The sequence below is a fragment of the Hibiscus syriacus genome, unplaced genomic scaffold (assembly GCF_006381635.1).
Source record: "Hibiscus syriacus cultivar Baekdansim isolate YM2019G1 unplaced genomic scaffold, ASM638163v2 tig00005246_pilon, whole genome shotgun sequence".
NCBI classification, from domain to species: Eukaryota; Viridiplantae; Streptophyta; class Magnoliopsida; order Malvales; family Malvaceae; genus Hibiscus; species Hibiscus syriacus.
The window spans coordinates 41,162-69,079 of NW_024062048.1; the positions used below are offsets into that span (position 1 = coordinate 41,162).

Sequence of the window (27,918 nt, forward strand, 5' to 3'; positions counted from 1 at the left end):
TTTAAGGTTCAGAGGAAATCTGCTTCACTCTAACAATAATCACAACTGTCCCACCGTCTGTTTAGTCGAAGACACTGTGAAACTAGGGAAATGGCACTATAATACTGTATAGTTAACTGTTTTATGCCAACCATTGAATATTAGACTAAAAACGAAGCCCCAATTACCAGATTATTCAATTGGGAATCTGCATTTGTTTTCAATTACGACAAATAAGCAGTTGGAGAAGATATAAAGTTAACTGAGTTGGCTTATCTGGTAACAGAAGCAGCAGAAAGTGTCGCTAATAATTCCCTGCATGATGATCTTCTGCAAGCATTTAAAACTACAATAGAGCAATTCAGTGATATTGCAGAAATGCTCTCAAAAGGAAATGCAGTGTTATAGTTTCAGGCAGTTGGCTGAAACTAATACTATCGATGAAAATGAAGATTTTGGGTGGGGAAACCCGACTTTGGTTAGCATCTCAGGGATTGATAGCCATGATCGAGAGTTTACCGATTGTTTTATTCCACAAAACGATAGGCAGCAAAATGTCATTGAAGCCTGTTTATCAGTCCAGTCTAAATATTCCATGAACATTTATGTAGTGCTTGCGCCACAATCTGACTGCTTTTATCAATTATCATTGCTTCTATTAGTTTGGAAAAAAAGTCCAGTATGAATATAAATTCAGTTGGCTTGGACTTTGTACTAAGATTGAAGACAGGCTCAATTACAAGAACCCATTGGTCTGATTTGGATAAATAATTAAGTGTTACAGGCATCCAGTCCAGTCCACTAGTGAGTCACGACCTTCATTAAGTTTGATCTTGTAATTTCCCTAAAAAATAGTTCAGCAATTGAATTTTGGATCCACCAAAAGCCATCAATCCTATCCTCTCTCAGTTGTTACTGTCCCCAACATGCATGCAACTGAGCCGCCGCCCTATATATTGCTTCATCATTTGCCTCTCCTCTCTACCGCTCCCCATCTCTCTATGGAGGAGCGGACTACATTGCCTACCATCACCAATAGTCCTAACTCTCGTCAAGGAACTGTTGGAATTGAAGTCCCACAACCCAAGCCTGGTTTTATGGCAGGAACCTACATTATTCAGGTCCCTAGAGATCAAGTGCCCTCCTAAAATGTAGTGATAGCAGAACAAACAATCCAGATAGGAATAGGAATAGTAGTAGTAAATGGTGTTTTTGTGTCGTCCCTGGACTTGTGATCTTTGTCTTGGTTCTCGGCATAATTGCATGGATAGTTTATATGTACCTCCTAAAGAGTACGTAAGCCAAGTTGTTAATTATTAAGTGTGTTTGTACATCACAAAGTATCCCATCTTAAATAATGTGTTTTTCATATGAACTCAACTCTTTCCTGTTTTCAGCCTTCAAAGTTTATTGAAGTAACAATATCAAAATCCCTAAGATAAATATATCATTAAACATTTAACTAGCAGAGTTTAAATCAATTCCAATGATTTTCCCATCCTCACATAAACATTGGTCTTAAAATGTAATTCTAAACAGTGATAACTTAAGAATTAAATTGCAAAGATAAACTGTAGCACAACTAATACAAATTTGTTCATATGGAATTTGCATGTGTAAGCACCTTAATACAGAGGTATCAAAAAGGCCAATGATTTTATCATAATGTACTCCTTAACCAGAAACAGATCATTATAGTGTGCCTTTCTCCATTGTTCAAGATTAAAATTAAAAAGGGATCTCTCTAATTATTGATTAATTTAATAAAACTTTCTGAACTCTTTTAAGATTCAAAGTTTAACTGTTGACGCAAGAATTCTATGAAATAACAACGGGGATTCAATTAACTCATCTGACTTTTGCGTTGTAAATGTTTGGACTGTGATTTCCACATGCTTTGATTTAAACGTAAGAGATTGATTAATTCTTGGAACCAGCTGCCTTTCTTCCCTGCTTTGACGCCAGTGCATTTCTGGGCAATAATGCATATTAGTGACAAAAGCAAAGTCGTTCCAGATTCAAGTGCTTTGGCTCTATAATTACATGAGTCAATAAAGTAATTTATAAGGGAATGCAGGCTCTATTTCTCATCTTTTTTTTAGGTACAAGATAAAAAAGAAGCACTAAGCTACCATTCAAGACTTAAAAAACAGAAACGTCTTCATCTTCATCCACCAATTATCACCTTATCAATCAAAGTCCAGGTGCCTGTATGTATATATATATACACACACACACACACACACAGTACTAGTAAAGTTGAAGCGCTTTAAACGTGGGGAATGGGGACCCTTTTCTGAGTCAAATTTTGATCATGATACAAAACTTGGAAATGGTGGAACAGGCCCCCCATCGTTGGGTTAAACAAGTCCAAAAATACAACTAAAAGCAGTTAATGTATGCATTTGCCTTGTCTCTTTCTATAACTTTTATAAATTACAATTCCTGGGGTTCTTTGCGCCAGGCTGCCTTGTGCTTTCACATTTGCTTAGTGGGAGAATACTAGATCTGATGGTTCACTGTTTTCAGTCGGGTGGAAGTAATCTTTTTTACAGTAATGATGATGGGTGAGATCCAAGCAACAACCCTAATGTACAAACACCTGATAAATCTGCTCCCTCCCGCAAGGTCATCAGTATGGGGAATCAGATTTATATATTATTATAAGAAATGTTGAAAGCATCTTCCCATGAGTATTATTCACATTCCGAACAGCACCAACCAACCCTTATTTTGCTCGGCCCTCTAGGCGGGGACCATCCGCCCATGAGTATCTCCTGTCAAAACAAATGCTACATCGTACAGGCTTACAGGACCATTTTCTAGGGAACAATCACATCTCAAAACCAGAGGCATATTTTAATGCATCAGACAGAGAAGTAGAGTCTCCCTGTAAATGATCCCGAATAGTTTAATCAAAATGGGATCAATAATAAGTGAGGGTGAGTTGGTTTATCTGTTCAATATAGGATGCATCCCCAAATTAGGGATTTCCCATCCCGGTACTTCTATCAAGGACGTCTCATTGATAGTGGAAGTGTTGTCAGCTTACCTGACGAGGTTTACTACAAGGACCCTTTACTTAAACCTTATTTATTTTATGATATTACCCGTGGCCGGGAATCCCATAGAGGTGGGCCTGTTTCATATCAGAATGTGCATGAAGCAGTGTTGTGCTTGCGCTTGTACGAGTACCTACAGAAAACATCAAAATCTTTGGGCGCGCCAAGAATCACAGTAGGTATAGTAACACCATATAAGATGCAATTGAAATACATACAACGTGAGTTTGAGAGTGTTCTAAGAACAGAGGAAGGGAAAAGAGATTTATATATTAATACTGTCGATGCTTTCCAGGGCCAGGAACGTGATGTTATTAGTATGTCTTCTGTCCATGCCTCAAATCATGGGGTGGGCTTTGTTGCAGATATTCGTCGAATGAATGTTGCTCTTACTCGTGCCAGAAGGGCTATGTGGGTATGAGATTCTTTCTTCTAACCTTTATATGCTATTACATTCTAGCTTAGATCATTCTCTAAACTACCTTGTGTCATTTTCTGGAATTGACATTAATGTTTTAAAAGGTTATGGGTAATGCGAGTGCTCTGGTGCAATCTGATGACTGGGCAGCCTTAATTGCTGATGACAAAGCTAGGAATTGTTATATGGACATGGATTCTCTCTCCAAGGACTTCACAAAAGACTTGCTCCCCAAAGACTTTTCCGGGCCAAGGGGACTTGGTTATTCTCCATCACAGGTTAAGACTGCTAACTTGAGGGGTTTAAGATCTGTTGGACCAAGACATAGGTCACTCGACGTGCACATGAACTCCAGGTCAGGAACACCATCAGAAGATGAAGAGAAGTCAGGGACAACAATCTTTTCTAGGAATGGGAATTATCGGCCATTTAAGCCACCGCTGGAGACTTCTTTGGATGATATTCATCAGTCAGCCGACAAATCTATAGATGCCTGGCAATATGGCATACAGAAGAAGCAAAATTTTGCTGGTACAATGGGGAAAAGAGATTCCTAGAAACTAATTGTTTTGTCCTTGAACTTTTTTTTGCACATGATCCTGTGAGCAGAACTTTATTTATAATCCTTGCATTGAAATTTATGAATAGTTCTTAGCTCCCCAAGGATCGAAACAGTTTGTGGGGAGTTGGTGCCAAGCTTATGTCTGATGATTGCTCCCAGATGAATAAGGTGAGAGGGATATGCATAGGTCACCAACGAACTCAGCCAGTCCTCGAGACTGATTCCTGCTAGGAGGTGGATGATCTCGGGGTAGGACATATGAAATCATACCCTAGATCCACCCACTAGCCTTTACAGGCTTCAAAGGTAAGAAATATATCATGTCCATGGTATGGAACAACATTTTAATGTTAAATTTCATATGGGATCGGTGTGTTAATCCTGTCTAATCCAGGAATTGAATGCTGGCATCAAGGATCGTTCCGCCCAACCAATATCCCTTTGAAACTAAAATTTTCCACAATATGAGGAATGCACGGTTGACTTAAGTTCTGGAATGTGAATTCATTTAGATCAGTCATATTCGAAGAAAGCGTTGTACATTAATCTAATCTACTTGACAAATGCTTACAAAATCAGAGGATAACTAATGATTTGTAAAGGGGCATGCATTTTCAGACTTACGTAGAATCAACATCATTGGGAGTTGCCGTATATATTCCTTGAACGTGCAGGTGCCCTAAGGTGATAATTTTTTAGTTTCACAGGATACGATTTGGTTTACCTTCGAATTCTTTGCTTTTATTCCCTATGCTGTTTAAAAAGCAAAAGACTTGGATAGAAATAGGGCATTTCTCGAAAATTCTGTATAGAGAATACAGATGTTAGGAAATCTCATGTAGCTGACCTTTGTGTGTACAGCCTCAGGTTCATCGGCTATGGACCCAAAACAATTCTTCCCCACCTGCTTGGAAAAGCCCAGCTGCTCTGGTTTCCAACTTGAAACCATTAAATAACGGCTCCAAGTTTTAAACGATACCAACTACTTATCAGTTATCATCTCCTGTGTTTTGACTAATTTCTTCAGGTTACCGTGCCTAGTTGAGTAATGCGGGAAAAATAATTTTTGTAGTGGTTACCTCGTACGTACATGAACATCAAATGCTTCGTTTTATCATTCTATTAAAAACCAGCTCCTGTTTGGACACTATTTGTTCTTCTGTAAATTCTGACATGTGCCTGCTCACAGACAGGATTGTAAGTTGGTGGGCGTTGCTATCCAAAACCAAGAGATTTGAAACTCTAACAAACCTGCGAAATAGGCGAAATTATACGATGCTATGTGTTCTCTTTTCTAGCCAATTAAAAACAAGGGAAAACTGGGACATTACTCATGGGATAAATCTTCAAAGGGCAGGTATCCTAATCTGTCCTGGTGCTTTGTCTGGCTTCCCTAACTTTTTCCTGCTGTAAATGGTCTATTCCACCCTCCAAATTATTAGACTTTATCTTTTTGGTTAGGCTCCAGTTTCAACATTGTGAGATATTATTTCACAGATTATTTTTACCACGTCATTAATAGTCTTAATCAATTAAAAGGATTTATTTCAATTTTTTTCTATATTATTCACACACACATATTTTAGTTTTCAAATAAACTTTGTCATTAATGCATATCAAAATTAAACTTAAATTTAAGCACTGTTTTTGGTCTTTATTATTACATATCAAAATTCAATATTTTAGCAAATTGGGACACCTGGGACAACCATTCTAGAAAAGTTAGAAAAGAAGCCTCCAGCCAAGAAAGTACAGCTTAAGAAAAAGAGGGGTTCACAGGCACCCGGAATTTCCCGGTTTCTTGAATTGATTGCATGAGAGGACGATCCCAGTACATTAGCCATCAAAGCTACGAACCTCACCTCACCTCACCTCACCTCACCTATTTTAAAAGCATACTCTTTTGATGGTTGACCTTTTACTCTATGATTCTTACCATCCCAATTTACACCGCTCGGAAGTTGAATATTCCATTCTCTGTTCCATTATTCCTTGAATCAATCAGGTTCGTTGCTCCTTTTTGCCATGGCCTCTAACTTGCTTTTGGTCTGTAGATCTTCACATTTCATGTACTTTGAACTGCTGCTGTGATCACGTGAAAAGTAACGTGATTTATTCACTGGTCTCTGTTTGGTCTGAAATGTTTCGGTTCTAAAGACGTCTGTTTTACATTAATTTTCTGCGTTGATTCGTTGTATTGTTGGACCAACGAAAGAAGAAAGGGGTTGAGGACTGGAGTAAGTAAACAAAGCTTGTTTCATCGTTGATCCAACACTACAGTAATATCTTGCTATAGAAGATGATTAGCTTAGACAACGGCTCAACGATTTTGGGCTTTCTAATTCTACGTAGTTGCAATCGGTTTGAAGTTGTATACTTTTGAAGTTACGCAGTTGATCGTGATTCGTGTAGATCGTTCACTAATAAAGCTTTCTTTTACTTTCAATAATCATGTTCCCTTTATGGATGACTGGTAGAAATTGCTATGATCCAAATGGGGTCTTGAAGACCGATTCCTGGATTAGGTTAAATGGGCAAGAAAGGAACAGAATTACTAAGATTGGTTTCATTTGTCTATCTCTGGCTACGGGAACTGCAGTCTGGTCAGCTGTGTCAACACTGACAGAGATGGGTTTCTTAAGTGAGAAGTTTTATTCAGCTTTAGTGTATCTTCATCCTTCATGATCTTATACAATTTCTTGTTTCTGTTGAATTAAGATAATAGTTGTCTTTTTATTGCATAAGCTTACGCTTGTACCACACGATTGATGATTCTAATAGTACACTTCTGAAGCATTTAACTGTTAACATTCAGGGAGACATCTATTAAACTATGAGTGCTACACTGAAGAAATCCACTTCAAATGGCTCCGAGAAGTCTGAAACAACTGAAGAGCAGCAGGCAAAGGTATCTTCCGCTTATATGGTCTCCTATCCCTATCCTAGATTATATGTTGAAAGGTGAAGTGAGCAAAAGCTACTTATATGTTGTAGGGAGGAAAGCTTTATAACCTTTTGATATTTGCAGATTAGTGAGATAAGAAAGTTGATAGGACCATTGCCTGAGAAGTTGGCCATTTATTGTTCTGATGCAGCCATCGCTAGATATTTGAGGGCGCGGAACTGGAATGTCAAGAAGGCAACTAAAATGCTAAAAGAGACCTTAAAATGGAGAGCAGAATATAAACCAGAAGAGATCCGCTGGGTATGCTTCAATTCATCTTCCTATAAGTAGTTTTGAATAGGGAATACCAAATTCACACGGAATTTGGCCCATACAGTCTGCTTGTAACAGGTTTTTCATTTTATCTTGGAACTGAGGGTGCTAGGCTATTGGCAATGAGTAGTCTGATGATTTTTCTTAGCAGTTGTATTCTTTTGCATTTAGTTTCGTGCATTCAACATGGTTTGTTGAATTGGAAAATTTTTATGGATTTAACCTTAAAGAGTAATGTTTTTCTTTTTGTATGGTATAGGAAGAGATTGCTCATGAAGCCGAGACAGGGAAGATCTACAGAGCAAATTATGCAGACAAGCATGGAAGAACAGTTCTTGTCATGAGACCTAGTTGCCAGGTTCCATCTGACTCCCTTTGCCTCTTACTTGTGCAATTTGTAGATCTGGTACTATACAAAAATTAAAGCTACTTTGAGTGAAAGGCGTCACAGCTTTCTCTGATGATTACCCTACAACCAGGGTGGGGGTGGGGGGGCGAAGAAACAATTGATGAATACATAAGATAGATCCCAATCTAGTAGTCTATGATTTTCTGGTCATGGTGGTTCCCATATTTGTCCCAAGTAAAATAGGATTTTCCACCACCACTTTAGAATTTAGCAAGTCCAAACAAAAGGTCAATGTAACAGTGTCTTACAGATTAGTAAGCATATTACTTTGCTGCACATGGATTAGTCTTGGCAACTTAGTTAAGTTCGTTCTGACTGCAGAACACAAAATCAACTAAAGGCCAGATTAGGTATTTGGTTTATTGCATGGAGAATGCAATTTTAAATTTTCCACCAGACAAGGAGCAGATGGTCTGGTTGATTGATTTCAATGGCTACAACATGTCACATACATCAATGAAGGTGACACGGGAGACGGCTCATGTTTTACAAGACCACTATCCGGAGCGCCTAGGTGTGGCAATACTATACAACCCACCCAAGTTCTTTGAACCATTCTGGAAGGTAGCCCATTTTGAGATTTTTTTCTGCCTTCTCTTTTTCTCCTTTCTTCCTAAAGAACATTAAACATACCAGTTTTAGGTGTCCCAAAAATATGCATACCTGATTATACACGGCATACAGATTTTGCAGATTTGAAAAGATCCTGATTAATATAGCTTTTCAACTTTTATATTTCTTTTTGGTTTTCAGCCAATGCGAGTTTGAAACATTTCAGCACTCCTAGGTTTTTTTTTTGTCTATATAAATTGCTTTTCATGTCCACATAAATATGAAATTATTCATTCCATTTAGATTCAGGCTTTATCTATGCAAGTTTGGTGGCTCTTTGCAAGACCGCATCTTTTACAGATTATGTGTTGCCTCGAGATAAGCTAGACTGGGTTCAGTTCCAGTTTGTTTTGTTATTGTAAGACATCTGATGCTCTGGGAATCTGTTTCTTGACAGGTGGTCAAACCATTTCTAGAACCCAAGACTCAGAAGAAAGTCAAATTTGTTTACTCCGATGATCCCAGTAGCAGGAAAATAATGGAGGACCTTTTTGATATGGAGAAGCTGGAATCTGCATTTGGTGGAAATGATGATTCAGGTTTCAACATCAGTCATTATGCTGAGAGGATGCGGGAAGATGACAAGAGGATGCCTGGATTCTGGACAAGGGGAAATCCTCCATCAGCAGCTCCGCCGCAACAGATTCCAACCCTTCCTGTTGATTTGAATTCCATCAATTTGAACTCAGATTCTAATGCTTTTGACAATGGCAAGGTAGACGGTTCCCCTAATCATATTTCTGACTCTGAAACCCTCTCTCCCAATGGAAGTCTCTTGGTTAATGAAGGCAATGATAATGGCACCAGGGAAATTCACTAGAGATAGAAGAGATTCAATCTTCTGTTTCGAACCTCGGGTTAGGTAATAAGGTATACGATGATCTGACCATATGCAGCTATGCCGGCTGTTTTGCTGTTTTAGTTAGAAACATCAGGACAAGTAAAGCTCCTCTCAATTTACATCAATGTCGTTCTGAACTTCTGTTGAATGAAATTTTCAATTCAATTAATGTACTTTGTCCCTTGACAAGAGCTTACTTATTTCATCCTTGTCAAGTTCAGTCTTTGATCTTCAATAAAATTTTAAAACTGCTTCTGTAAAAAGTTCTAACTATTTCATCCCAAATCAATATCATGTGTTCCAAATGAAAGACAAAAATTCTAACTATTTCTATAATGGGTTTAATAGGAACCCCGAAGAGATTATTCAAAGAAAAAAAGGCACATTCCCATTCCGTATATTCTCAATACAAAGACGAAGGGAAGTACTTATTTCTGTACATCAGTTACAGGGTTTGAATGTTCAATATTATTCTCAGAGATACACCTAATTAGAGTTATACGGATGTAGGTGGAAAATCAACTGTGACGCGGCTAATCTTCTGAGTTATTGGTCTGAACCAGCGTGATTGTAGATGTAAATGGAAAATGCAAACAGATTCTCCTGGAAAACAGAAGGGAATTGTTTCAGTTGGCAAGGGGGTGCTAATATACAGAAAAAAAACAAAAGCCAGAATTTGATGCTACCTATACTTGGAAACAGAAATGTCAATGGAGCATCTGATCTAGTTTCTGCCTGTACTGAGCCAACCTCTGCAAAAATTGCAAATAGCAAGTAGAACTACTTTTCTCAATTAATATTTAATAATTTCAGATAAAGGAATCATAATTAAGTCCTCAACAAGACACTGCAACTCTTCTCATTTATTTTCTTTTGAGCTTGAGATATGAGAGGTAAAGATGGACTATAAACATATCATATGATGATGAAAAGCACTTATAACTTGTACCACCGGTTTGAACAACCAAAAGATTTTTCAAAAGAAGTACGCAGAGCTTCTATGATACTGCAATTTCATGCTACTTGAAGCAAAATAATGCATTTAGAATCAGTAGAGTGAATGGATTTACACACAGGTTCGTAACTGATCAATGATAATGCTGAGAGGAAGTTGCATACCGTAGTATAAGCATAAACTCCAGCCTCTGTTGATGCTATGGGACTTCCCCTTCGAATAAACTTCCCCTCTTTAAAAATGTAAAGCATGGGTATCCCCGTCGATAGTTCTAAACTGATAACCTGTCCCATAAAGAATACAGAAGAAATGTAGCCTTAAGCAAGAGCACCATGAAAACTGAAAACATCATGAATGGAACAAAGAAATGGATTCATACCTCCTGTGTGGTTAATTTGTCAAGATACATAATAATAGACCTTAATGAGTTCCCATGCGCAGCAATCATGACATTCTTTCCAGATAAAAGTTGGGGTTTAATCTGTGCAAAGCTTGTGTTGATTGGGGTTCCAAATAAGTGGCTTATCTAAGGCCTAATAGATTGACAAATTGACATATATATACCTCATCTTTGAAATATGCAACAGCTCTCCGAGCACACATCTCCAAACTCTCGCCATTTGGTGGAGGTATATCGTAACTTCTACGCCAGTCGTGAACTTTTTCCTTCCCAAATCTATATGCAGTTTCCTGTTTATTGAGACCTTGTAATTCTCCATACCTGCAAAGAGAAGATAGTGCATGAATCATACATGCAAGAGGATTGAGAAAATTTGAGACAAACAGTAAAGAGGGCAATCAGAAAAGAAGCAATGGCAAATATCATTCATTCTTCTTGAAACAAAGTAAAAAGAAAAAGTGTCTACATTCTCCCATTCAGTTGCCAAGCTGTTATAACTGGAATTGATTGTTTTATGGCGTCTTCACTGTGTATTTGACTCCGTAGCCTTGCTTGCTCATTCTCATCATGCGTGAAAATAGGCACCTGCGAACAAGACAATGTCAATAGGTTATCAGTCACCAAAGAAAGTTTCTTTCATTCACAAAAGTTTTCCCTCAAGTTACCTTCTTGCCACGGTGCTGTGTCATGGCTAGCATAGCAGTCATCTGTGCACGAATTAAGACCGACGTAAATATCATGTCAACAGGTATGTTTCTGATTCTCTTGCCGGCTTCGATTGCCTCCCCCACTCCCTTGTGGGTTAAAGGTACATCAAGGCAACCCGTAAACAGGTTCTTCTCTTTCCATAAAGACTCCCCATGGCGAATCAGTATCAAAGCTGCCTCATCTGTAATGAACACAGGAAGATATCACAAACTAGTGATGAATGGTGCATTTCACTCATTAAATACGAAAGTATGCAGATGATCTGGCTGGCTTACTTGATTTCTTGAGAGATTCTTCATTAGAGGGAGATAGAGCAGAGGCTAGAATTACACAGAATCCCTTCTCTCCAAAACAATTAGACCCTCTCTTTGCCTTGAGATCTTTGGGAGGAAACCTCACTGAGTTGTTCCCAATTCGGCAATGAATTTCACAACTGCTAAGAGGCTGGAGAGTTCCAACTGCTTGCTGCAACATAACATTGGTGGCCATTCTTAAAATTCAAGATTAGCAAGCACCAACTAATAATGGCAGTAATCAATACACACAGTAATACACAAAAAGAAGCTTCTTTTATCCTCAATAACTGTATCTCTGAACAATCAACGATCCCTTCTTATACTTGGTGACTTCTTTGCAACTGTTAACTATAACCATTTCTTTAACAAACTAACCAACCCCTCAAACGGTTATGTTAGCTGAACAAGTAACCAACTAATCATCAGAAAGAGATATATTCATGAGTTGTTTCCACGTTTCTTCTTTTTCTTCATATGTGGTCACGTTTGGACCATCTTTATGACAGTTACCCTTTTCCTTCAGCTGAACATATATATATCACCTATTAATCAAATAACACTTTATAAATCTTTAGTTATGGTCATAGTTATTAGAACTTGTATTATGAGTATTTGTAATTATTATTATATAAAAAAATATTTATTCTTTGAATAAAAACCTATTATTTTTTCATTAATTATGGTCATGTTTGGGGTGATGTTAATGGACTCTGGAAAATGTAAGCAACTGGGCTCCTGGACCTATATGTTTAAATGGCTGCTTTGGGCGGCTGGAAATTGGTCCAAATTAGGCACCAAATTAGGCACCGAATATACAATGTCAAAATTAGGTGCAACAATGGTTGAAAATTAAATGGGAAATTACAAACTTTAGTCACTAAACTTTATGGTATTTATAAGATTAGTCCTTAAGCTTCAACTATAAATACCCTAGCTCATTTAGCTTCAAAACCATCCCAAATCATTCTAGCTTTCTCCCAATACTAGAGAATTTAGAGAGTTTCTTGAGAGTTGTTTTCTCCTTTTTATCAAGAAAGAATTATCATTGTTTTCTCCTTGATAGAACGAGAGAAGTTGTAATTCCTATTTTCTCATAGTGAAATTCTTTTACCGTTGCCCGTGGTGTTTACTCTATATTATTTAGGTGTTTTTCACGTAAATTTTGTCTCTTTTATCTTCATTTTTATTTTCTCAAATTATTAGTTGCGATTTTGCTCTATCTGATAGCCGTCTTCCGCAACAATTGGTATCCGAGCCAAATTAGAGTGTGTAATATCTACTTATTATCTTTGTGGTTGCCACCAAAAGGTGGATCCTCCAACATAAGAAAGTAAGAAGGTATTACCCATTCTTTGAAGGTTCCAGAGAACTATTCACAATAGTGAAATAGTGGGAGCTATCTGTAATCGAAGCTATGGCAACGAAATTTGATATTGAAAAATTCAATGGGAGAAATTTCTCATTGTAGAAATTGAAGGTGAAGGTCATCCTGAGGAAAGACGGTTGTCTAGCAGCTATCAGTGAAAGGCCGATAGATTTCATTGATGACGACAAATGGATCGAAATTGAAGGGAATGTTATGGTAAACTTTCATCTAGCATTAGCAGATGAAGTATTTTCAAGCATCGAGGAGAAGAAGACATCTAAGGAGATATGGGATCATCTCACCAAATTGTGCGAGGCCTCATCGTTGCACAATAAAATTTTCCTTAAGAGGAAATTGTACACTCTTCGTATACCATAATCTACTTCAGTGACGGAGCACTTAAACACACTGAACACGTTATTTTCTCAGCTTACATCCTTAAGATGTACAATAGGAGAACAAGAACGTGTTGAACTTCTACTTCAAAGTCTACCTGATTCATATGATCAACTCATCATCAACTTGACAACAGTAATATCATCAGTCTAGTCTTCGATGACGTTGCAGCTACTGTTCTACAAGAAGAAAATTGGCGCAAGAACAAGGAAGACAGACAAGTAAATCTGCAACAAGCAGAAGTGTTGACAACGAAGAGAGGGAGATCAACAGAACGTGACCAAAGCAACAGTCACAAACATGATAGATCGAAGTCGAGAAGCAAGAAGAATTTAAAGTGCTATAATTGTGGAAAGAAGGGCCACTTGAAGAATGATTGTTGGAGTCTAAATAAAAACTCCAATCCACAAGGAAATACCGCAAACACTTCATATGATGGAGATGCTTTATGTTGTGAAGCGTCAACCACCGTGGAAGGTAGAAAAAGATTTGCAGATATATGACTCATTGATTCGGGAGCAACATATCACATGACCTCAAGAAGAGAATGGTTCCATCATTATGAACCTGTCTCAGGAGGATTTGTGTATAGTTGCAATGATCATGCCTTAGAGATCGTTGGCGTGGGAACCATCAAATTGAAGATGTATGATGGAACAATCAAAATTGTTCGAGATGTGCGGCACGTGAAAGGCCTGAAGAAAAATTTATTATCCTATGAATTGTTGGATAATAATGCAAGCAAGATTGAAACACGAAAATGAATCATGAAGGTGTTCCGTGGAGCGCTTGTGGTAATGAAAGACGAAAAGATAGTAACAAACTTGTACATGCTTAAGGGAGAGACTTTGCTAGAAGCAGAAGCCTCTGTTGCCTCATGTAGTTCAGATTCTGTAATTATATGGCATCAGAAACTTGGACACATGTCAGAACAAGGAATGAAAGTCCTTGTGGAGCAAAAATTACTTCCATGCTTAACAAATGTATCTCTTACTTTGTGTGAGCATTGCATAACAAGTAAGCAGCACCGGTTGAAATTCAACACGTCAAATTCTAGAGGAAAACATGTATTGATGACTACTCTAGGAGATGTTGGGTGTACCCTATTAAGAAGAAGTCAGATGTGTAACAACCCGAAAAATGGAAAAAAAAATATAATTGTAATTTGAGGTTTTAATTAAGTTAATTGGTGAAATTTGAGGATTTAATTGGAAGTTTTAAAACTTGTAGCCTATTTTAAAAAGTGGAGGAAATTCAATGACCAATCACTGAATATTTCCAAGGAGTGTCGGCAGATTTTTTTCTTATATGCGTGCAAATTGATTCTGGTTTCATAACAGAACAATTTGTTAAGTTTTTACCCCACGCACCTCAACTTCCGACGACGATTCTGACACCGTCCGAATTCCGATCGTCGTTTTGAAAGTACCATCGTGTTCGTTATCGAGTCAGGAACAATCCCCTCAATTTAATTGAAGCGAAACGCTGCCAAACGTCGTGAATTTCAAGTCAAAGCATCGACGTTTTTTTTAAGCTCAATCGCCTAGAAAATCCTAAATTCATCGCCGATCGTTGCTCCTTTTACGACACCTCCCGCACCATCGTGTTCCTTGTGCCGTTCCGAGTCCGCCGGTGTCATCCTCGATCTCCGTTGACGGCGGCGCGTGGGGAGGTGGATCAGTCAAAGATTCGGCCGAGTCGAAATCTAGCTCTCCGCCGTTCAAAAATTTGAACCGATCTTTGTAAGTATCTCGAAATCGCTCAAAATAATTTTTAGAAATTTTTCCGTGATTTTTAGAGCCCCGGAGGACGTCGCACGCGCCCACACGCGCCGCCGCAGGCGAGTGAACGCTGGAAACTGGTTTTGAATCGGGTTTGACCAGTCACGACCCGTTTACCCGTTTACCCGACCCGTTGATCCGACCCGTTGACCGGTGCTATTATGGGAATTAATTCGGTTTTGGTGCTATTATGAGAATTAATTCGAAATGGGTGCTATTTTGGTAATTTTTTTAAAAAAAGGGTGCTATTTGTGTAAAATGTTTGACAGTTTGTTGACTTCCTTTGACCAGAACTTTGACCGGCTTTGACCGGCTATTAAACGACCTTTGTTTTCGTCCACAAATACCTATCCTGATAGTTTTCGACGTCCTGAATCCGTTTTTGGGGTCCGTTTTACTAAATTCAAACCCGAAAGTCTCCAAATCGTCAGTCAAAACCGTTGACTTTATTTTTGACCAAGAATTCGAAATTTTGGAAGGTCATACTTTATGTTTTTCGACGTCCTGAATTTGATTTCGAAGTCCGTTTTGCCAAATTCTGACCCGAAATTCCCGAATCGAGCTTGTAAACCCAAAAGGCTTAATATTTTAATATTTTGATTATTTAAATGAGATTTGGTCAAGGATTTACTCAATAAAATATTTTATGAAGGTACTCGTGTTTCACCTGAGCAAGGATCAATTAGGTCCGGTATTATCCGTTCGTTAGATCAGCCTGAACCGCGTACTACGAGAATTACCCGTAGGTTTCCGTATATTATTTAAATAATATTTAGATTATTTATATTAGGATTCCAATATGGATTTTTTTTCTAATTCGTAGGATCTAGCGCTGCAGCAGAACGTGATCGACAAACCCAATAGTAGGATTCCCTATCCGATTTCTCAGAGTGTGACAGGTGTGTTTCCTGACAGTGTTGTTTTACTGTTTTAAAATATTATTTGAATTATTTCAGAATGGTGATTATTCAAAATATTGTTATGACATGATACATGATATATGATTTCTGAATAATGGTTACCGACATCTGATTACCGTATTTTTGTATATGATTTTCAAGCATGATCCATTTTCATGTTTTAATGGATTAATCACCATTTTTACTCGAATACATATTTGTTTATTACTATCATTGGGGAGGAAAGAATTGTTGGAAGAAGAAAATATTGCAGGCTCCTCGGCTTTGTGCTCAGGGCCTTACTGGTCGTGACAGGGTGTATGGTTATAGGAACCTACACAATTTGTTCGTGACGGATGGGGGTAGTGTTCATATTTAAAAAAACATGTTACATAAATCGATTTTTATTGATAATATCTTATTAATATGTTTTTGTACGCTGTATGGAACACACTGGGCTTTTTAGCTCATTCTGTAAATTTTAACCTTTTTCAGATAACAGCAGACCGTAAGCTAGCAGATTTGGCATCAGGAGAAATCAACTACTTTATTTTGTACGAACATATATTTCTGTATGTTTTTCGGTTATGTTTGGTGACATGTATTTTATTATCGTTTTGGACATATCTGTATTATTAATATTATGTTCTATATTATATTTAACGTTCTATAAGTTATATATATATAAAAAAAAACCTCTGAATGGGATATGTGACCACTTAGGTTTGGGTCTAACTCACAGACCGGGTCTTGGGGGGTTACATTTGGTGGTATCAGAGCCTTCGGTTTTAAATACTCGGACTGTATATGGGTCCTAAACTTTGAATTTTTTTTTTTTAAAAAAATGTCACCTTATGTTATGATTTAAAGTTTTATCGAGATCTCTGATGCTAATCTGACATATGTTTCAAATTCTTCTGTAGAGCCTTATAGATCCAACGATGAATACTGCTAGAGGTCGTAGGACAGGACGGGGACGTGGTAGAGGGCGAGTCACTCGACCTTCTGTTACGATAGAAGATCCGATGTCAGCACGTGATCCTCCTGTTCCGCAAGTAGATCTGACTCTTTCTCATGATGATCAGTTTACTCCTATGAGAGACCCTCCCATCACTGAAGATGAGGATTCTGAGATGAATGAAGACGCCATTAATAGAGCTATCTTTCGCATGTTTCAGAGAGCCGCTAGAGCCCCTAGTAACATGACTGCAGTGGAGATTTCAAATTCTCTGGTTGCTGCTGGTGTAGTACCATTCGAGGGTATTACTGGTGGACCTCCGACAGACGCTGAGTATTGGCTGGAGGACACATAAAGGATTATGGATGAGATGGACCTCAGACCTGAGCAAAAGTTAAAGGGGGCCCTAACTATGTTGAAGAAAGAAAGCTTCAGATGGTGGCAATCCATTTCTGGTAGTATTCCGAGGAACCAATTAACATGGGATCTTTTCAAGACGCGCTTCCGAAGTCGCTACATCGGAGAGAGATATCTGTAGGAGCGACGCCAGGAGTTTCAGAATCTGGAGCAGGGTAATATGTCTGTTATGGATTATGAGGTTGAATTCATCCGATTGAGCCGATATGCTCCTGGACTTGTGGACACTGAGACAGATCGATGCTTGAGGTTCGAAAATGGACTCAGGTATGAGATTAGGAGTCGAGTCGTTACCCACCGAGAGAGAAATTTTGACGCCCTGGTTGAGATAGCCAAGACTGCTGAGGAAATAGAGCGATTGGGTATAGAGCACAAGAGAGATAATGATCGAGCCCAGAATCGATTCAGGAGGCCTTCTGGTTCTGTTAATTCTTCTGCACATCCTAGCAAGAGAGGCAGGGGTGATTCTTTTCAGAGAGGCGGTGCAAGTGTCAGACCTGTTGCATCTGGTGCTTCAACAGTTCAGTCTTCTAGATATGGTGGTTCTTTTGGGTCGCAACCCTTTCCAACATGTGATTATTGTGGGAAAAATCACTTTGGAGAATGCAGGAAGAAATTGGGCACTTGTTATAAATGTGGGTCTGGTGACCATTATTTGAAGGATTGTCCGGAGATACCTCATTCTGTACAGACACCAGCTCGTACTCCCGCTAGTTCTCATAGTACAGTTCAGACTCCAGCACGGGGACGTACTCAGGAGATAGCACATGGATCAGCTAATAGAGGCCGAGCATCTCAGAGTAGGGGTCCAATCAGATCTGAGGCCAGACAACCTGCATTGGTTTACACTGCTAGACTTCGACAAGATCGAGATGGGCCTAATGTGACTGCAGGTACTGTTACTATTCATTCAGTTCCATATTTTGCATTGTTTGATAGTGGCTCTACAAATTCCTATGTATCACATTCCGTTTCTGAGGGTCTAAATATTCCTGTTGAGAATATTGAGCGTTCAGTGATAGTTCAAAGTCCCTTAGGCCAATCCATCGTGTTGGATCGTATTTTTAGAGAGTGCCCTATAGAGATCAATGGGGAGATTTTTCTGGCTGACCTGATGGAGTTACCCTTTAAAGAGTTCGATTTGATTCTCGGCGTAGATTGGTTGGACAAACATCGAGTAAATATTGATTTTGAGACTAAGAGAGCTGTTCTGAAGACCTCAGATAATCGAAAGATTGTAATGATCGGGGAACGACGTGGATTTCTGACGAATGTTGTGTCTACTTTAGTAGCGGAGAAGATGATCAGGAAGGGTTCCGAGGCGTTTCTTGCTTATATTTTGGACACTAGGAGATCGCAATCCGATATTGAAGGCATCCGAATTGTCAAGGAATTTCCCGATGTTTTTCCCGAGGAGTTGCCTGGATTACCTCCAGATAGAGAAGTCGAGTTTGTGATTGAAGTCTATTCTGGTTCCACCCCAGTTTCAATGGCTCCTTATCGTATGGCCCCAAAGGAGCTTAAAGAACTGAAAATCCAACTCCAGGAGTTGTTGGACAGGGGATTTATCCGACCCAGTGTATCACCGTGGGGAGCCCCAGTTCTCTTTGTCAAGAAGAAAGATGGGACGTTAAGACTCTGTATCGATTATAGGAAACTAAACAAGCTCACGGTGAAAAACAAATATCCTCTGCCCAGAATCGACGATCTATTTGACCAATTTCGAGGGGCTTCTATTTTTTCAAAGATAGACTTAAGATCTGGTTATTATCAACTTAAATTGAAAGATTCGGATATTCCGAAGACTGCTTTCCGTACTCGATATGGGCATTATGAGTTTTTAGTGATGTCATTCGGGTTAACTAATGCCCCTGCTGCTTTTATGGATCTGATGCATAGGGTATTTCGACCTTATTTGGACCAGTTTGTAGTTGTATTCATTGATGACATACTGGTGTATTCTAGAAGTGAAGCAGAACATGAGGAGCATTTAAGGATTGTTCTTCAGACTCTAAGGGAGAATAAGCTATACGCTAAGTTGAGCAAGTGTGAATTCTGGCTCAGCGAAGTGACTTTTCTTGGACATATCGTCTCTGCTGATGGTATTCAGGTAGATCCGAGCAAAGTGGAGGCTATTATGAACTGGAAGCAACCCAGAAACGTCTCTGAGATCCGTAGTTTCTTGGGCTTAGCTGGTTACTACCGTCGTTTCGTTGAGGGGTTCTCCCTTATTGCAGCTCCTCTGACGAAACTATTAAGGAAAGATGTTCCATTTGTCTGGTCTGAGGACCAACAAGCTAGCTTTGAGAAATTGAAGACTGTTTTAACTCAAGCCCCAGTGTTGATTCAGCCTGAATCTGGGAAGGATTTTTCTGTCTACAGTGATGCTTCTCATTCTGGATTAGGATGTGTTTTGATGCAATAGAAGAAGGTTGTCGCTTATGCGTCACGTCAGTTAAGGCCGCATGAGCGTAATTATCCTACTCACGATCTGGAATTATCTGCGGTGGTTTTTGCTTTAAAGATCTGGAGACACTACCTCTACGGAGAAAAGTGTTATATATATACTGATCATAAGAGTCTGAAGTATCTGCTTACTCAGAAAGAATTAAATTTGAGACAGCGTCGCTGGTTGGAGCTTTTAAAGGACTATGATTTTGAGATAGAATATCATCCAGGGAAGGCTAATGTAGTGGCAGACGCCTTGAGCCGTAAGGCGATATCAGATCTCAGAGCCTTACTTGCCAACTTGAGCTTATTTGATGATAATAGTTTGTTAGCAGAGTTACAGGTTAAACCTACTTTAGCCGAGGAGATTAAGGCTAAACAACTCCTTGATAACTCGTTGCTTTCCATTATTGAACAAGTTAAGCAAGGATCGAGTTCGGAGTATACTGTGGACCAGGATGGTATTTTGTGTTTTCACGGTCGTTACTGCGTCCCTAAAGATGATGTTGAGACAGATTATTCTTCTGGAGGCTCATAATAGTCTTTATGCTATGCATCCTGGTGGGGACAAAATGTACAATAATCTCAAAGAGCGCTACTTTTGGACTGGTATGAAGAAGAATATTTCAGATTTTGTGGCAAGGTGTTTGACTTGTCAGCAGGTTAAGGCAGAGCACCAGCATCCGTCTGGATTGTTACAGTCAATTAAGATTCCTGAGTGGAAATGGGAGCGTATTACGATGGACTTCGTTACTGGTCTTCCTCTAACTCCTTCCAAAAAGGATTCTATCTGGGTGATTGTTGATCGACTCACCAAGTCAGCGCACTTTATCCCTATTCGGGTTAATTATTCTCTGGATAAACTGGCTAAGTTGTACATTTCTGAGATCGTTAGACTTCATGGTGTTCCGTTGTCTATCATATCTGATCGAGATCCGAGATTCACTTCCAGGTTCTGGAAAGCTTTGCACGAGGCTCTGGGTACTCGTTTGAATTTCAGTACAGCTTTTCATCCTCAAACTGATGGACAGTCTGAGCGAGTGATTCAGGTGTTGGAGGATATGTTACGGGGTTGTGTGATTGATTTTCGTGGTAGTTGGGAAGATTTCTTGCCGTTAGCTGAGTTTGCTTACAATAATAGTTATCAGGCGAGTATTCGCATGGCACCGTACGAGGCTCTGTATGGCCGTAGATGTCGTACTCCTATATGTTGGACAGAGTTGCATGATAGAAAAACTTTGGGTCCAGACTTGGTTCGAGAGACTGAAGATACTGTCAGACTGATCCGTGATCGCTTAAGAGAGGCATTTGATAGGCATAAGTCATACGCAGATAAGCGACGTAAGGATATCGAGTTTGAGGTTGGAGATCAGGTTTTTCTCAAGGTATCTCCATGGAAGAAGGTATTGAGATTTGGACGTAAAGGTAAACTGAGTCCGCAATTTATTGGGCCGTATCGTATTCTGAAGAAAGTTGGACCTGTTGCTTATCAGCTTGAGTTGCCTTCCCAGCTCAGTCGTATTCATGATGTTTTTCATGTTTCTATGTTGAGGCGATATCGTCCAGATCCAGATCACATCATTCAGGTTGATGAGGTAAAGCTGAGACCTGATTTGTCATATGAGGAGGAGCATGTTCAAGTTTTAGAGAGGGATGAGCGAGTTCTTCGGAATAGGCGTATTCCAATGGTCAAAGTGCAGTGGAGTAATCGTAGCCCCTCAGAAGCTACTTGGGAGACGTTGGAGTCAATGGAGCTTCAATTTCCGCATCTATTTTCATAAGTTAAATTTGGAGGACGAAATTTCTTGTAGAGGGGGAGAATTGTAACAACCCGAAAAATGGAAAAAAAATATATAATTGTAATTTGAGGTTTTAATTAAGTTAATTGGTGAAATTTGAGGATTTAATTGGAAGTTTTAAAACTTGTAGCCTATTTTAAAAAGTGGAGGAAATTCAATGACCAATCACTGAATATTTCCAAGGAGTGTCGGCAGATTTTTTTTCTTATATGCGTTCAAATTGATTCTGGTTTCATAACAGAACAATTTGTTAAGTTTTTACCCCACGCACCTCAACTACCGACGACGATTCTGACACCGTCCGAATTCCGATCGTCGTTTTGAAAGTACCATCGTGTTCGTTATCGAGTCAGGAACAATCCCCTCAATTTAATTGAAGCGAAACGCTGCCAAACGTCGTGAATTTCAAGTCAAAGCATCGACGTTTTTTTTAAGCTCAATCGCCTAGAAAATCCTAAATTCATCGCCGATCGTTGCTCCTTTTACGACACCTCCCGCACCATCGTGTTCCTTGTGCCGTTCCGAGTCCGCCGGTGTCATCCTCGATCTCCGTTGATGGCGGCGCGTGGGGAGGTGGATCAGTCAAAGATTCGGCCGAGTCGAAATCGAGCTCTCCGCCGTTCAAAAATTTGAACCGATCTTTGTAAGTATCTCAAAATCGCTCAAAATAATTTTTAGAAATTTTTCCGTGATTTTTAGAGCCCCGGAGGACGTCGTACGCGCCCACACGCTCCGCCGCAGGCGAGTGAACGCTGGAAACCGGTTTTGACCGGTTTAACCGGTTTTGAACCGGTTTGACCGGTCACGACCCGTTTACCCGACCCGTTAACCCGACCCGTTGACCGTTGACCGGTGCTATTATGGGAATTAATTCGGTTTTGGTGCTATTATGAGAATTAATTCGAAATGGGTGCTATTTTGGTAATTTTTTTTTAAAAAAAGGGTGCTATTTGTGTAAAATGTTTGACAGTTTGTTGACTTCCTTTGACCAGAACTTTGACCGGCTTTGACCGGCTATTAAACGACCTTTGTTTTCGTCCACAAATACCTATCCTGATAGTTTTCGACGTCTCGAATCCGTTTTTGGGGTCCGTTTTACTAAATTCAAACCCGAAAGTCTCCAAATCGTCAGTCAAAACCGTTGACTTTATTTTTGACCAAGAATTCGAAATTTCGGAAGGTCATACTTTATGTTTTTCGACGTCCTGAATTTGATTTCGAAGTCCGTTTTGCCAAATTCTGACCCGAAATTCCCGAATCGAGCTTGTAAACCCAAAAGGCTTAATATTTTAATATTTTGATTATTTAAATGAGATTTGGTCAAGGATTTACTCAATAAAATATTTTATGAAGGTACTCGTGTTTCACCTGAGCAAGGATCAATTAGGTCCGGTATTATCCGTTCGTTAGATCAGCCTGAACCGCGTACTACGAGAATTACCCGTAGGTTTCCGTATATTATTTAAATAATATTTAGATTATTTATATTAGGATTCCAATATGGATTTTTTTTCTAATTCGTAGGATCTAGCGCTGCAGCAGAACGTGATCGACAAACCCAATAGTAGGATTCCCTATCCGATTTCTCAGAGTGTGACAGGTGTGTTTCCTGACAATGTTGTTTTACTGTTTTAAAATATTATTTGAATTATTTCAGAATGGTGATTATTCAAAATATTGTTATGACATGATACATGATATCTGATTTCTGAATAATGGTTACCGACATCTGATTACCGTATTTTTGTATATGATTTTCAAGCATGATCCATTTTCATGTTTTAATGGATTAATCACCATTTTTACTCGAATACATATTTGTTTATTACTATCATTGGGGAGGAAAGAATTGTTGGAAGAAGAAAATATTGCAGGCTCCTCGGCTTTGTGCTCAGGGCCTTACTGGTCGTGACGGGGTGTATGGTTATGGGAACCTACACAATTTGTTCGTGACGGATGGGGGTAGTGTTCATATTTAAAAAAAAAACATGTTACATAAATCGATTTTTATTGATAATATCTTATTAATATGTTTTTGTACGCTGTATGGAACAAACTGGGCTTTTTAGCTCATTCTGTAAATTTTAACCTTTTTCAGATAACAGCAGACCGTAAGCTAGCAGATTTGGCATCAGGAGAAATCAACTACTTTATTTTGTACGAACATATATTTCTGTATGTTTTTCGGTTATGTTTGGTGACATGTATTTTATTATCGTTTTGGACATATCTGTATTATTAATATTATATTCTATATTATATTTAACGTTCTATAAGTTATATATATAAAAAAAAAACCTCTGAATGGGATATGCGACCACTTAGGTTTGGGTCTAACTCACAGACCGGGTCTTGAGGGGTTACAAGATGTGTTTTCCACTTTCAAAAACTTTAAAGCGCGGGTGGAACTTGATTTTGGAAATAAGATCAAGTGTTTCAGAACAGATAATGGAGGAGAATACACAAGTGAAGAATTTGATGACTTTTGCAGGAAAAAAGACATCAAAAGACAATTCACAGTGGTGAACACTCCTCAACAAAATGGAGTGGCAGAGAGGATGAACAGAACCTTGTTAGAAAGAACAAGAGCAATGTTGAGAGCTGCAAGCCTAGAAAAATCATTTTGGGCAGAAGCAGTCAATACCGCCTGTTATTTGGTGAATCGAGCTCCATCAACTGCAATAGTGCTGAAGACACCAATGGAGATGTGGACTGGTAAACCAGCTGATTATTCAAACCTCTATGTATTTGAAAGTATTGTGTACGTGATGTACAACTCCCAAGAAATCTCAAAGCTGGATCCAAAATCCAGGAAATGCAAATTCTTGGGGTATGCTGATGGAGTCAAGGGGTATCGTTTGTGGGATCCAACTATCCGCAAAGTGATTATCAACAGAGATGTTATCTTTGTAGAAGATAAGATGCAAAGAAAAGAAAAATATGGTAGCGCTGAAAAGTCAGAGACTACACATATACATGTGGAAAAGGAGGTTGAAAAATGAGATTCTTCTGAAACAGAACCAACACATGATGAACAAGAACCAGAGAGTTCTGAAGCTCCAACAACTCGTCAATCAAATTGTGTGAGAAGACATCCCAATTGGCACTTTGATTATGTTATAGAAGGAAATATTGCATATTGCCTTTTAATAGAGGACGGTGAGCCATCAACATATCAGGAGGAAATAAATAGCTCAGATGCTTCACTATGGATGATAGCAATGAAAGAAGAAATTGAAGTCCTTTACAAAAATAATACATGGGACCTTGTGCCACTACCACAAGGAAAGAAGCCAATTGGTAACAAATGGGTCTTCAAAATCAAGCGAAATGGTGATGATCAAGTTGAGAGGTATCGTGTAAGACTGGTGGTCAAAGGATATGCTAAAAAAGAATGTATTGATTTCAATGAAATATTTTCTCCTATGGTTTGACTAACAACAGTTCGAGTAGTTTTGGCAATGTGTGCTACATTGAATTTACATCTAGAGCAGCTAGATGTTAAAACAACTTTTCTTCATGGAAATCTCGAAGAAGAGATTTACATGCTTCATCCAAAAGGTTTTGAAGAAAAAGAAAAGAAAAATTTGGTTTGTAGGTTGAAAAAATCTCTGTATGGTCTAAAGCAGGCGTCGAGGTTGTTGAGTTAATCGATTGACGGAATCAGCCAAGAGGGGGGTGAATTGGCAATTAAAAAGTTGGTGGAAGTTTTTGCAGAAAATTGAAAGAAGTTGCACAGCGATTTAGAGTGGTTTGACTTTCTCAACCAAAGTCTACGTCCACTACCTTAGCTATCCACACTAAGGATTTTCCAACAAATTCACTAATTTGTTCTTTCTTTTGAGGCCAAAGAGATAACCTTACAAATCTCTCAAGAATATACCCTAATTCTTGAGAACACTCTTTCTCAAAGAGAAGATTACAAATTCTCAAACTTAATGAAAAACCTCACGAGACAAATGTGTTTGCACAATTCTAGAACAATGAAAAAAACTAAAAAATGAATACAATTGAGTACAAGTAGTGTTCTTGAAAGCAAAATGAATATTGAATGAAAAATAGGCTTGAATTGCTCAAACAATGAGTTTGATGCTTTCTCTTTGATTCTCTCTTGATTCTAGTTGCTTGTTATTTCTTGTTGTTGATCAATGGCTTCTAAGCTTGTTTAAATACTCCTTCAATTGATTCTGAACGTTGGGGATGATTAGTGGAGTCAATAGAGTCATTTAAGTGTGAAAACAATTAATAAAACTGGTTGGGAGCGTGTATGCATCGATGCATACACAAGGTGCATCGGTGCATCAAGTGTAAAATTCAAATATTTTGATCGTTGGAACACTTAGTGCATCGGTGCACTAAGTGTGCATCGATGCATCAAATGCATTCGATGTTTTGAAAAAGCCTGAGTGCATCGATGCATAGTATGTGCATCGATGCATCAAATACATTCGATGTTTTCATTAAAACCCGAGTGCATCGATGCATGAATTGCATTCGATGTTTAATTAATTCAGTGGTGCATCGATGCATGGATTTGTGCATCGGTGCATCCCTTTGAAAAATTGATTTTAGGCTCGTTTTTGGTTCAAAATACTTTGTGAAAATTGTTTCAAAAATAGTTTAAGTATAAAACATAATTTTACACATTTAGTAAGGATTAAAAATTGATCTTGAAAGACTTGGAGTAATATTTGGATATTCGAGTAATTAAATCGAATATTCTTAGAAAATCTTTTGTAAAATCTTAAAATTCATTTATACTTAATTTGTTATATCGAAACATCAAAATGTTTTCAATAATCTCCCCCCTTTTTGATATAACTAAACATTTGTGTAATTTTAAGATTTGTTTAAGAAAATTATTTTTGAAATCAATTTTGAAAATTACTCTCTCCCCCTTACTATAACACTTTTATCCCCCTTTTGTTAAATCAAAAAGACTCTAAAACGTTATTAAACAAGGTTTAAAAAATATACGCCAATTGAGTTACTAAGAAGACATCCATAAACTAATGTTTCGACATGTTTTGAAGGAACAATGTTTATGATATCCACTAGTTGACTAAATATAAAGTGGGGAAGATTTATTTTGGTCTTATTCTTGATACAGTGCATCCACCATAAATCCCTAGTACGAAGAGTGGAGTACCTACCTCTGGATGGTCTAAACCACCAAGAGATCATCAAATGAAGAAAATGATTGTGATGAGATCATAAAGTACTAACACTAGAGTTTAGAATATAGGGATATTCCACAGTTTCATTCTCATTATATAACCCATCATCATCTAGCCCAAAACGGAAAGTTATAGTCTCGGGGTCAATATTAATATATTGGCTTAAAAGATATGATCTAATTGCTATAGTCCCAGTTTGAGTTTGGTTTTGAATGCATACCGCATTGGAGTAGAAAATGTGGACTAACTGATGATAGACGATAGGTTTAAGGTGAAACATTTTATCAAACTTCCAAGTTTTAAGAATCAGAAGGTATTCGAAGTCAATATCTATCATGGCTTGAAGAGAAGGAATACGCTATTCCCGGATTCTATAGGATTGGAAAGAATTTATGTACCTAGAGTATAATTCTTCTCTACGATGTTCAGGCATATTAAAACAAGATCCTATAAGGCTATTAGGTAGAGGAGGAACGAGATTAAGAGGTCAGGTTGAACGACTCGATGAAGTCTTAGGACGTTTAGGGTTGGACATGGTTTAAGGAATCGAAATAAGGAAAGAAACCTGCAATTTGAAACACATGTATGCACAATAATCAATCTCAAAACTCAATTGAGTCCTCAATAGTTCAAGGTTCTCTAAACCGAATCCTAATGGGCAAGGTTTTGAAAACTATTTGAAAATAATTTTTGAAAAATCATAATATGTATAGTTTTCATGAAAACAACATAATTAAATCAAAAACATAAAAATTAAAAATTAAATTTAGATTTTCAATATTTTTTTATTTTCGAAAATTCAAAAATTCATTGAAAATTTGTGAGTTTTTGATGAAAATTAGTTATAAAATCTAGTTTGTAATCATTAAACAATCAATGCCCGATATAATGTTCATCCTAGAACTAATTAAGACTAGTCCTAAGATCAAAATATGATAAACTATAAGTTTTTAGAAAAATACCTTGAAAATTTTGGATTGATGAAAATGAGATGTTGTGTTGCACAATTTAATGATAGTAGCAGGATATAGAGATGAAAAGATTGAGGATTCCGACAAATTTTTGTTGATTTTGAGCAAATGGAGATTTAGGGAGAGAGAGGGGCAAACGACGCAAGGGGGTGTTTTGAATAGTTTTTGAGAGAATGAAGAAAATCAGGGTTTTTATCCAAAAAACCCGACTGATGCATCGATGCATGGCCTTGTGCATCGATACACA

At 38.2% G+C, this 27,918-nt stretch overlaps 3 protein-coding genes across 4 annotated transcripts; 2 read left to right on the forward strand and 1 right to left on the reverse strand.

Annotated features, from left to right (window-relative positions):
• The first annotated feature begins 373 nt into the window (after positions 1-373).
• Positions 374-4,460, forward strand: LOC120198984 (DNA-binding protein SMUBP-2-like). The gene is made up of 6 exons (XM_039200213.1): positions 374-658; positions 840-1,100; positions 1,917-2,001; positions 2,444-2,518; positions 2,927-3,456; positions 3,564-4,460. The coding sequence occupies exons 1-6, from the start codon at positions 374-376 to the stop codon at positions 4,014-4,016; spliced, it is 1,689 nt and encodes a 562-aa protein (XP_039056144.1). The 3' UTR covers positions 4,017-4,460.
• A 1,461-nt stretch (positions 4,461-5,921) lies between these two features.
• LOC120198980 (phosphatidylinositol transfer protein 3-like) lies at positions 5,922-9,296 on the forward strand. Of its 2 annotated transcripts, XM_039200209.1 has the most exons (6): positions 5,922-6,026; positions 6,837-6,929; positions 7,050-7,226; positions 7,498-7,596; positions 7,969-8,211; positions 8,657-9,079. In XM_039200209.1, the coding sequence occupies exons 2-6, from the start codon at positions 6,855-6,857 to the stop codon at positions 9,077-9,079; spliced, it is 1,017 nt and encodes a 338-aa protein (XP_039056140.1). In that variant the 5' UTR covers positions 5,922-6,026; positions 6,837-6,854. The 2 variants fall into 2 exon arrangements, with proteins under 2 accessions (XP_039056140.1, XP_039056141.1); XM_039200210.1 differs by lacking the exon at positions 5,922-6,026 and having other exon boundaries at positions 6,780-6,929; positions 8,657-9,296.
• A 432-nt stretch (positions 9,297-9,728) lies between these two features.
• Positions 9,729-11,637, reverse strand: LOC120198982 (2,3-bisphosphoglycerate-dependent phosphoglycerate mutase 2-like). Its single transcript, XM_039200212.1, has 7 exons — positions 11,439-11,637; positions 11,121-11,344; positions 10,922-11,040; positions 10,620-10,776; positions 10,435-10,536; positions 10,220-10,339; positions 9,729-9,852 (listed from the first exon to the last, which is right to left on the reverse strand). The coding sequence occupies exons 1-7, from the start codon at positions 11,635-11,637 to the stop codon at positions 9,808-9,810; spliced, it is 966 nt and encodes a 321-aa protein (XP_039056143.1). The 3' UTR covers positions 9,729-9,807.
• Between the last annotated feature and the right edge of the window lie 16,281 nt (positions 11,638-27,918).

Excerpts from the sequence above, each read along its gene's own strand:
- LOC120198984 (XM_039200213.1), top strand. The coding sequence starts at position 374 with ATGCAGTGTTATAGTTTCAGGCAGTTGGCTGAAACTAATACTATCGAT. Across the intron at positions 2,519-2,926 it reads CTGTTTTCAGTCGGGTGGAA|TTGGTTTATCTGTTCAATAT; the intron begins GTAATCTTTTTT and ends AGTGAGGGTGAG. Across the intron at positions 3,457-3,563 it reads GTGCCAGAAGGGCTATGTGG|GTTATGGGTAATGCGAGTGC; the intron begins GTATGAGATTCT and ends ATGTTTTAAAAG.
- LOC120198980 (XM_039200209.1), top strand. The coding sequence starts at position 6,855 with ATGAGTGCTACACTGAAGAAATCCACTTCAAATGGCTCCGAGAAGTCT. Across the intron at positions 6,930-7,049 it reads CTGAAGAGCAGCAGGCAAAG|ATTAGTGAGATAAGAAAGTT; the intron begins GTATCTTCCGCT and ends TGATATTTGCAG. Across the intron at positions 8,212-8,656 it reads TCTTTGAACCATTCTGGAAG|GTGGTCAAACCATTTCTAGA; the intron begins GTAGCCCATTTT and ends GTTTCTTGACAG.
- LOC120198982 (XM_039200212.1), bottom strand. The coding sequence starts at position 11,637 with ATGTTGCAGCAAGCAGTTGGAACTCTCCAGCCTCTTAGCAGTTGTGAA. Across the intron at positions 11,041-11,120 it reads CACAGCACCGTGGCAAGAAG|GTGCCTATTTTCACGCATGA; the intron begins GTAACTTGAGGG and ends TCTTGTTCGCAG. Across the intron at positions 10,537-10,619 it reads TTGCATATTTCAAAGATGAG|ATTAAACCCCAACTTTTATC; the intron begins GTATATATATGT and ends AGCTTTGCACAG.